The sequence below is a fragment of the Folsomia candida genome, unplaced genomic scaffold (genome assembly GCF_002217175.1).
Source record: "Folsomia candida strain VU population unplaced genomic scaffold, ASM221717v1 Fcan01_Sc009, whole genome shotgun sequence".
In the NCBI taxonomy this organism is placed as follows: domain Eukaryota; kingdom Metazoa; phylum Arthropoda; class Collembola; order Entomobryomorpha; family Isotomidae; genus Folsomia; species Folsomia candida.
Window position 1 is genome coordinate 356418 of NW_019091201.1, and position 10186 is coordinate 366603.

The window sequence follows — 10186 nt, forward strand, 5'->3', positions numbered from 1 at the left end:
TTCTTACTTTATCGAAATGCAGTTTCAATTAATTGGTCATGGCAATTTGCAGAATGAGAAAAGCCTAAGAATGAATGAGACGGTGGTGATGACTGTCTTGGTCAGAAGCGATGCGACGAATGAAGCCAGACCGTGATGATGGCCTTTCTTTTAATCATTTTCTGAGAGAGTCATTCCATCATTTTCTGGAATCATTAGAGGCAGCCAGCATATTAACTTAACTGCTCTGTCTGTTGAACTTTGGGTGCGCTGAGACTTATTGAAACTGATTTTGTGAGATAAGCCTCACAAAATCAACCCAACGTTTAGTCAGGCAAATGGTTAAATTGACCCAATAAATCCTCACAAATTTGAGGGTCGTGTGATACAAGTCTTTATGTATGTATCGATTCATTTATGGCTACGCGATTCTGGTCTGGCGACACTTTGTCGCACATAATACGGCATGGAAAAATGACCATCAACAATTATTACGCAGTGTTGACGATAGAATGCGATATCAATTTGGTTACCGATATTTTGCGGTTTAGAATTTTTACGAAAAATTGGCGACAGTAGCTTATCAGAAAATATCTTAATTACTATAATTATGTTAATTAAGTATCGTAATTCTTGGTAGAATCAATCAGCTTATTATTATTATTCAATTTCCATTCTGCTTGCCTCAATTAAAATAGTCTCAAGCTAAAACTGGAGCAGTTCTTACGTAACTTTGGGCCTCATGCATATGTTTTCGATTAAAAACGAGTGCGTTATCAAGCACAAAGACGTCACAAGTTTCCTTCAGAAATCAAATGACAGATGGTTTTCACTGTTGTTCTGATCTCTTTATTCGTGGAAGCAAATACACAAATCTCATTCATTTGCTTGCTCTAATTGCTTCTTCTGATCTGAGGCAACAACATTTTTATTTTGTTGTTTGTAAAGTGAAAGTAAATAATGTTTAGTTGATCTGTGTTTATTCATAGCTTCTGATTTTGTGATAAACATATTTATCTCGACAAATACAGGCGAGGCGAGTAAAAATAAATTTGAGTACTTGCTCATGTACTAATTGATTTATTTTAATCTAAATTATTCCACTGGACTCTGGCTTAATGGTCAAGTTTTAAGTTATAAGGATATGTATGCAATATGATGAATTCAGGGATAAACCTTGAAGGAAGGGCATGGTCGTCGCAATTTTGCTAACATACGCACATTGTGGAGTTGCAATTTATTTAGCATTACTCATATATTGTTACGCATTATTATGCAATAAAAGTACGCATGTATCAACCATAATGTGGCTTTCATCTTTATTTTTGTTAAAAATTCATGAATTGACATTATCAGTTTAAAACAATTTCAAATTAAAACAATAGGAAACAATATTGTAGAACTCACATTTAATCCACACTTCACACAGGACAAGAGCATACGCATGAGCACTAATCAAATATGAATCGTGTCTTTATTACGCATGAGACATTATTTGACTAGAACGGACAATGTGACCAGTGATAACAAAAAAAACAGGAAGTTCATGACATTTGAATATTTGATTAAATATTTGTTTAAATGAGTTCTTATCAGGGTCCAGTACGCATATCTGATTTCGACACAATTTTAGTGCTCATCTCGCCGTTTGGCATCATTCTTGGAAAAGCTACACGGCGCAATGGAAGTCAGTTTATCTTCAAAATTGATTTCCTTCAGATATGCAGTTCCAAATCCGGAGGGTTCCAACCTCACTCGAGGACCTTGACAATTCGGGTGCTTAAAAATGATAACACACTGCGATGGATCAACTGAAGAAATAATGTCGTCAAACATTGAAGGTACGTCCGTACAACCCTTCACATCAAGCGTGGTATGTCGACCTGGTTCCAATTTAATGTTAATAAATGGCGATTATTTATATTCAAGCTTACTTATAAAGTACCTTTAAAATGCTTCTCCTCATAAAGTTCCACATTGAATGCGTTCGAGGCCACAACTAAAACAGTGACAAAAACCCAGAATGATTTAAATCCCCACATTTTTAGACTTTTTTTTAGTAATTGGTAATTAAATATGTCGCGGGTAAAGATAAAATCTCGTAGTTGTGAACCAGCTAATGAAAATTCTAGATGCTTCAACAACTGAATAATACAGTGTTACCCGTTGTCTTACATCTCAACCTTTCGAGATAAAATTGCTAATAAAAGATTGGGAATTCTTCTCATCCGTATCCTGTTTGTATTTTAGTCTCTGTTATAAAAAATCTAGAAGAAAATGTAGTAAAACGGTGGAAGGACGTGTGTAACATACATAAGTAAAATGTATCACTGGATTTGTTGGTTGATACACTTTTTGGCTAGAATAACATGATCTCTATTTATTCGCATAACACCAATCTTTGGCTCACTCCATCAACTTGATACTCTGATAAAGCTACTGGAATTAAGCATTCTCTTTATGCTCGTTTAAACTCAAGGATGTGATAAGATTTAGGATTAGCGCATGGCCTGAACAACACTTGACTGTACAAAAACGAGGCGACATCAATCCATCCTCTCATTTTGCAATAGGTTCTCGTACACTTTTTTTGCATGCATGGTCGAACGTGTTCTTTCAAAGAACAACTTTGACCTTAAACTTCAAACCTTGTCGTTGCTGGGATTATATAGTTACAAAACCCGTTTCGGTTCAGATCAGTTCAATCAGTGCGGGACATATTACAAAGCATGCTCAACCCGAATGACCAAATTCCATGAAAAAATGCCAATGCTCTATCCTATTGTATTTTCTGGACGAGATTTTACTTTTCCACATCAAACTCTTCTATAACTGATCTGCCAGCACATTTCTGTTATGCAAAAAAGAACAGTTATACTTCTCAGAATCATTATTGTTCCTATATGAATGAATAAGACTACGTATTTTCAAAGTCACAAGACGCTCTTAACAGTGAATTGTTTCAATCTTACGTATATAAAGCGTAGCAGAAAAGTAAACCCTATAAACTTGACTTCAATACCACGACGACCAGGGTTAGTAGGCATTTCAATTTAAAACTCTCCAAGATTTTGGCAGCTGCGAATAGAAGCAAGTCAGTCATTCTAAGATTTATGTTCTTTGTAAAGAATACTCTTCATTCTTTTCTTCCTTTACGTATTTCTTTCCTTTCGGTATTAAGCATGTGACACCAGTTTGCATGATTTACGAAAATTGCAAATCTTTATGGGATTTTCCTATTTCTATAAAACATTTAAATACTTTTAATTAATGCATGTATACAATTTCTTTGACGAAGCACTCAAAACAGATTACGAATAATTTTGTGCATATGCTTAATTTGGCCCTCTTCCAAAATCACTATTGTCGCAAATGTCTCCAGATCCGCAATCGACACTCTGAACAAAGACTGATCAGCGAAATGAAATTGAATCCAAAAACTTGAAATGCCATTGGATTGCAAACTGCATGCAGATAATGAGAAAGGTTTTTTGCTTCTGTGATTTGTGACTGCATTTTTGTTTGTCTCCAAATATTTTTCTTCACGGGCTCAAGGATGACACACGCCAAAAGAACCTGAAACCGGTACCCACCCTAAAAATTTGTCAGTTAAAAAGACAATAAGTAGACAATCCCAATTTCTCATTCGCCCACCTTCCTCCCATAATTTGTCATGATCCTGCACCTATTTACGAGTGTTTTCAGATTGGAACAGTTGTATGGTATGAAAATTGTAATAAAGAAGTCGTCTACTATGTAGTACGTAAGTACATTTATACTCTTTGTGCCATTCAAGACATCACATTTTTATTGCTCAAAATATTTCTTCCGATTGATTTATTAAATGTTTAAAAAAACATGTTCGTGTTCGTTCAACGAAATGCAAACATCTGAATCAATGTGATTGCTTGGAATTTCAAACGTGGAGTAAAATTCTTGCTACGATCTAAAAATTCGTACCACTTGGATCGTGATAGGTACACATTTTTACGACTAACATGCAATAATTCGATATATGTATGTATGTACACTTAAGCATATGTACAGGTTCAACAAGAAAGTGTGCGCATTAATCAATGATAGATAAGGTATAACAAAATCACAATGTGTTTGGCAATGGTGGGCGAGAAATTCCACGAGAGAGGAATATGTACAACTCTGTGGGAATATTATACAAAACTTGAACTTTCGAAAAAGTCTATGACGTAATAACTCTTCATAACTCTTCCATTAGCAATTTTTTCACGAGGGGACACGGTCCTACGCTCACGATCATGTTTTCAAAGGAGATGTCTTTCAAACTAGATGACCCCCATGACCACCTCTCCAAGCGTCTGCGAAGGCCCTTACAGTCCGACTCTGCGTACAGAATGACACATCCTAAGGGATCCACGGAAGAAATTTTCTTTTCCCAAACGGGTGGAAGATTTATGCAAAGCTCTTGTTCCAGCCCTATCTTTAATTTGATGTATCGCCCTAAAAGATACAAGTCGTATATGAATTTGTAGGTATTAAATATTGCATAGGATTTAAATTTTACTAATAAATTCGTATGTACATACCTTCAAAATGAAGTTTGTTATACAGCCGTACTTCAAAAGGTTCCGTTGGTGGAATTGTAGCTTCTGAAATTAGGACGAAGGACACGAGGAGTAGCAAAACTGGTAGGGATGATTTGTTTAGGTCAGGATTCATGATTATGCACTTTCGTCTCCAACAATTTTAACTACGAAATATTTTTGCACAATTTTTCCAAAATTTTGCACTTTTCTATGTAAATGTGTTGTCACACGCAAGACCACTTTAAGAATGATTTGACACAATCCGAATTCGTCCCATTCCTCCAAAAGTACAGCAATGGATGATTACATCATATTAAAACCGGAAAGCGAAAATCTCAGAACGTGTGACACGTAACACCAGAAAACGCTTAGTAATTCGAAATGTCGTTGCAAATAATGATGCTGACTTAACCCAAAATACATAAGATTTGTGGTTTGAGCCGACTCGGAAAGAGACAGAGTTGCAAAAAATTGTGCGAGAGATGAGTTTTCCTTTTGAAAAGAAACGCTGAATAACAACAGGCAGACATGAACGAGACTGATTTCAAAGTTTCGGTGTCGAGCTCTTGAGCACGGTTAAGTGTCGTCATTGATTATCATGAAAAGGAAGAGCGACACGACATAGACAAGACATTTACTAGTCAAGATTGCGAAATTAGATGGAATTGTTCTGCTAAAAATAGGTGTATGTAGTCCTCTCTTACACATTCCGACTTCACATTTCTACACATACTGCTCATATACGGCTATGAGGCGGTTATGTGGCTCCTTGCATTTAAAAGTTGTCTGTCTCACGAAAAGTTGAGTGGTTCCAGATCTTAACCTGTATGCGACCTTTTCTCAGCGTGCGTTTCTCACCGGTCGAATGCACCTTATTACCAAACGACGGAATTTATCGAAGTTGCATGTATAAACTAGCCTAGCATCACACGATATTTATTTTACAACGATTTCATAAATGAAACAAAAACATCATCAAAGTTCGTCATGCATAAATACAGATATTTGCATACTTATTTCTTGACAGTGACTTGAATCAAGGCGTAATCATCATTTGTGGCATTCCAACAACCAGCCAAAGACATTAGTTAGTCAGCATTCGGCAGATGTTGGAACCTCAAAATTCCCTGAGAACGCACTCAAATTTTAAGTTAATGAAGGGATTGTGTTCAAATTGCAATTCCCAAACATCACCAAGCATAACAGTCTTATTATCTTGAGGAAATAACAATTCTCATGGGAAGAAACAGGGATGGGCAATCCCAGAATTACTTTAATCAGATTAAGTAATCAGATTACTTTGAATGTAATCCGTAATCCAGTAATCCACAAAAAATTTACACTTTAAAGTAATCCGTAGTCCGTAATCCTAACTAGCTCTGGAAATGACATGTAATCCGTAATCCTCAATTTACGGGATTGGATAATGTAATCAGATTACGGATTACTTGGTTGGATTACTTTGCTCATGTGAACAGCATGACAGCTCCATCTCGCAAATATCTCCAGAGTCTGAGTTACTTACTGAACTTGAGATCCTTTTGGATTTTTCAGCAGAACACTGCTGAAACATCCAATAGGTACTTTCAAATCCAAAATTCTCTAAATTTTGCGCCTCAGCGCAAAGGTGCAAAGTCAAAAGAATTTTTTAATGATTAAAAGGATTTTAACTTATGTTCTGCAACACTTCTCTACGATCATCTGCACCTTCAGAACGTGTGTTTAGTTCCGGCAGAATAATTTATCCGTCCTAACAAACCAACTGTCGGATGAATCATTTAGAGCTCTTGTTTTTTGAAAACTAATCGTCATCATGAAATGAAAATTTGACGTTATTCAGAATAAATATAGATTTTTGTAATCCAGATAATAATCCGTAATCAGATTACTGTAATCCGTAATCCGTAATCCACGCCATTAATTATTCCAAGTAATCCAACAAGTAATCCACATTATTTCAAGAGTGAAGTAATCCCAATCCAGTAATCCCACGATAACTTTTAAATTAATAAATTTGTAATCCGTAATCCATCGTAAGTGTTGGGATTGCCCATCCCTGGAAGAAAGCACTTGTAAATGAAACATTTGAACAAATCAAAGAATTTTGGCAGTGCTTCGCCTCTCAGACTTATGGTGCCAATTTTGCATTGCCAATTTCGTACTTAAATATGCCAGCCTTAACTTAATGGGATGAATTTAATTATATATATTATCAGAAAATCAGAATTAAGTAAGTACTTTGTTGACACATATTTCAATGTAGTGAGTAGATATTTATTAATTAATTGAATTTTAACATTGTATTTCATTCAGGTCATATATGCATGGAATTTGATTTAAATGTGAATGCACGTCACAAACAACAATTTATGTAATCTGTCTTGTCTAGTAATATAACTGGCTGGATGTCAAACGCTAATAGATATCACGAGTTAATCGGACTAAAATAGTGAATTCTTTGGTTTTGTATCTATTATTATTAAATTTAGTAATACAGATAATATTGAAGAATAGAAGAATCACTCCAAGATACACTCAGACTTTGGTGTGAATGACTTGACTCGCGAAAACAAGAGTGGTGGGTACTTTGTTGGGGACAGTTCCAGCGAAGTGGATGTGATGGTAGCAGTTGGTGCATTTTGTTGGCGAGCGTTTTTTCCATTTGTGATGGTAGTCTTCTTGATGAAAACGGCATGATGAACCCACTTCAGCATCCAATTGTGACGACCTTTAACGGAACAAACTTGTAATTCAATATGAAAGCTGGTACTCTGTTGAGTTTGGGTCTCGTTTCGTTTCATTTTATTGTTGTTGAATCCGATTTTTGGTTGGGACTGACTGGTAACAACGGCTGAGATGATGTTTGAGCCGTACATTTCATAAGTCCCTGTCAAAGTATTTTGATTTCGAGCGATGTTCTCACGTAAGCCAGGAATAGCCATGGTAGGTTCATCCGAGGAAGTTAAGAAGTGAACTGTCCCATCTGGAAAGAAGCGTATGTACCGAAAATATTCCACAAAATGCCAAGGTCTACAAAATAAATCAAATATTTTAAGTAATATCCATTCTGAATAGTGCAGAATTGTTTTATGATTTCCAACCTGTAAGACTGATCCTGGAAGGAATGTTCGCCAGGACGAATGTAAGTAATTTTTGAGATGTAGCACCCGTCAATTCGTGCTCGAGGTCTTGTTAGAAACATGTCTCGATAGCAGGAATAGTTGGAATCAAGCACGCATGAAGACCAGACCCTAAAAGTGAATATGAATATGGTACTCAACATCCGAATACGACTATTTTGATTACCTTTCACATGCCATTTGCCATAATTTCTCATCTCGAGCAATGCAATAGAATCCTTTACAAACTGATGATAAAATATCCAAACTTCGAACATCCAAGTCGCTGGAAACGACCCATCTATGTAAAAAGAACAAGAAGTATCAAATAAATACATAAACTTATCGTAATGTTTCTCTACCCGTACCTCAAAATATACGAAATAACTTCTACGGGTAGGTCTCCAATGTGGGCTTTTTCATTTTCCATAACCTTTTGAAAGAAGGCCCACTCCCTTTGCTCAATCTGTTTTAAGAAGAGCTTCAATAGCACCACATTTTCATTCTTGTCATCATTTTCCCTGTCATAATCTGCAAGATCGCTCGCTGAAGAGCTTTCATCATCATCATCCTCATCATCGGATTCATTGTTCGAGCTTCGCCCACTCTCTTCCATTAATCCTTGGCTGATTCTATATTCGATATCGGGAACAAGTTGAACTGCTTTCCTATAGCATCGTACGGCATCATATAAGTCCCCGTGCCTTTCAAATCCGACCCCCTGAAGAAACCATCGTCTCGCTTGTTCCTCAACAGTTCCGGAAGTAGGAACTTCTACTGAAAACGGTTGTTGTTGATCGTCCGGACTTTCTGGAACAATCTGTCTCTGACCGGATACTGCACCACTTGCAAATGGATGATGGGTCTGATCTTTCTTTATCTTTTCTTTGGTTGTCCTTCTTGAAACTGCATCAGCCATGGACGTCGGATTCGGATAGGGGTTAGCGAGAGAGGCTGCTGTCGATGTGACCAGATTGAGTGCACTATTTACATTCGAGTTGACCCCACTCCCAGCCGGAAGCTTCTTTAACTCTTCTTCCCACTGCGCCCGAAAACTGGCCAATTGTGCTTGCGATTTTTCAGTATCAGTATCCGACGACGACGACGAGTCCTCATCAGCATCCTCTTCACCTTCTGCTCCTTCCGTGGTGGATCCACGACGACGACCGCGTCGTTGACTTTTGACCGCAGGAGCTGGTTGGACCTGCATCCCAGATGAAGTGGGCGAAGAGTGATCTTCCTGGAAATTAGGAAAATAATTTTCCGTCAGCAAACATGTCACTTGATTTAACTAAAATTATGAAATTCATTATGCCAGTCAGAAATTTAAATTTTACCATAATTTATTTGACGAGCCGTTTTAAGGGAGGCCAATCAGACCAAGTATTAATTTGACTAAATTGTAAGTTAATTAATAACTTTTAGATGATATTTCACAAATTAGAAATCTTCTAGTTGAACAGACGGTGTTATGAAATATTGTGAAGTGCGAAGTAAATATGAAGGTTGAATTTAGTTGCTGCAATGGAATTCTGTTGGGGCATCGAGAATTGTATCGACTTTCTCCAAACTTTCTCTTTACTTTCTCCAGGAAAATAATGACTAGGTGACTTTTAATTCATTTCCGTTACATATTTTCGAATTTGCAATTGATTAATATGACATTATGACGTAAAACGAAATCAGATTTTACAGTTATTATTAAAAATGTGCATTTGTTTTACGTTTGGAAAGTATGGGTTATTATTTAGGTAGAGATAAGCTATGACGCAAGAAATAACCCTACTTCATAATTGTTCTTGCATAACAATCGTTTTGCCATTAAATTTCACTTCCTGACTGGCTTATTTTCATTTCACTCCTATACATATTTTGTTTTATTATTACTGTATCGAAATACGATAGCGAAAAGTGTATGTACTTGCAGAATTATCATAATCAAGCAGGGTCACGACCTTGTCCCATTATTGTCATACCGGCGTGAACAATTATATGACTGCTGATAGAGCCTATACTACATTATGTATCCGAGAGATGGATATGACTTGCAGATCACACAATTGCTTATTCAAATAATAAGTTAACATTGAATTTACAAATGGCCAAATAGCCTCACTTTCATCCCAAATCTCATAAATAATATGTCGCATATTGCCTGCGGACTGTAGTGTGAGATTTTCCTGAATGTTTTAGAAACGAAAATTAAGTACATTACAGGAGTAATTTCCATTACGTATATGAATTGAATATAACAATTGAAATATCAACAACATAACTCATGAATTACAAGAGGACGCGAAGTTGCGGCTGCGGCTGGAAAACCAGACACGAGTAAAAGACGAGTGCATTGTTGTTGATTGAGTACAAAAGTAAATTACCAATTGAATGAAATTCTTTACATATTTTTTTTACTCGAGGAATTATTGCGTCGTAATTTAGATGAAATTTCAGTTTTCAACTTCATCTAATATCATCAGGTTAATAGGTACAATAATTTAGTGAAGTCTGTGTAGAGAAAATGAATGT

General features: G+C 36.4%; 3 protein-coding genes across 3 annotated transcripts; all 3 read right to left on the bottom strand.

The window, feature by feature from the left end:
- Positions 1-1274: 1274 nt before the first annotated feature.
- Positions 1275-2229, bottom strand: LOC110853869. The gene is made up of 2 exons (XM_022102218.2): positions 1925-2229; positions 1275-1862 (listed from the first exon to the last, which is right to left on the bottom strand). Exons 1-2 carry the CDS (start codon positions 2019-2021, stop codon positions 1609-1611), a joined length of 351 nt encoding a protein of 116 aa, XP_021957910.1. The 5' UTR covers positions 2022-2229; the 3' UTR covers positions 1275-1608.
- A 1518-nt stretch (positions 2230-3747) lies between these two features.
- Positions 3748-5105, bottom strand: LOC110853868. The gene is made up of 2 exons (XM_022102217.2): positions 4542-5105; positions 3748-4455 (listed from the first exon to the last, which is right to left on the bottom strand). The coding sequence occupies exons 1-2, from the start codon at positions 4672-4674 to the stop codon at positions 4196-4198; spliced, it is 393 nt and encodes a 130-aa protein (XP_021957909.1). The 5' UTR covers positions 4675-5105; the 3' UTR covers positions 3748-4195.
- Positions 5106-6793: 1688 nt separating this feature from the next.
- LOC110854286 (F-box only protein 9) lies at positions 6794-9184 on the bottom strand. Its single transcript, XM_022102713.2, has 5 exons — positions 8998-9184; positions 8029-8900; positions 7848-7961; positions 7643-7792; positions 6794-7571 (listed from the first exon to the last, which is right to left on the bottom strand). Exons 1-5 carry the CDS (start codon positions 8998-9000, stop codon positions 7061-7063), a joined length of 1650 nt encoding a protein of 549 aa, XP_021958405.1. The 5' UTR covers positions 9001-9184; the 3' UTR covers positions 6794-7060.
- Positions 9185-10186: the final 1002 nt, after the last annotated feature.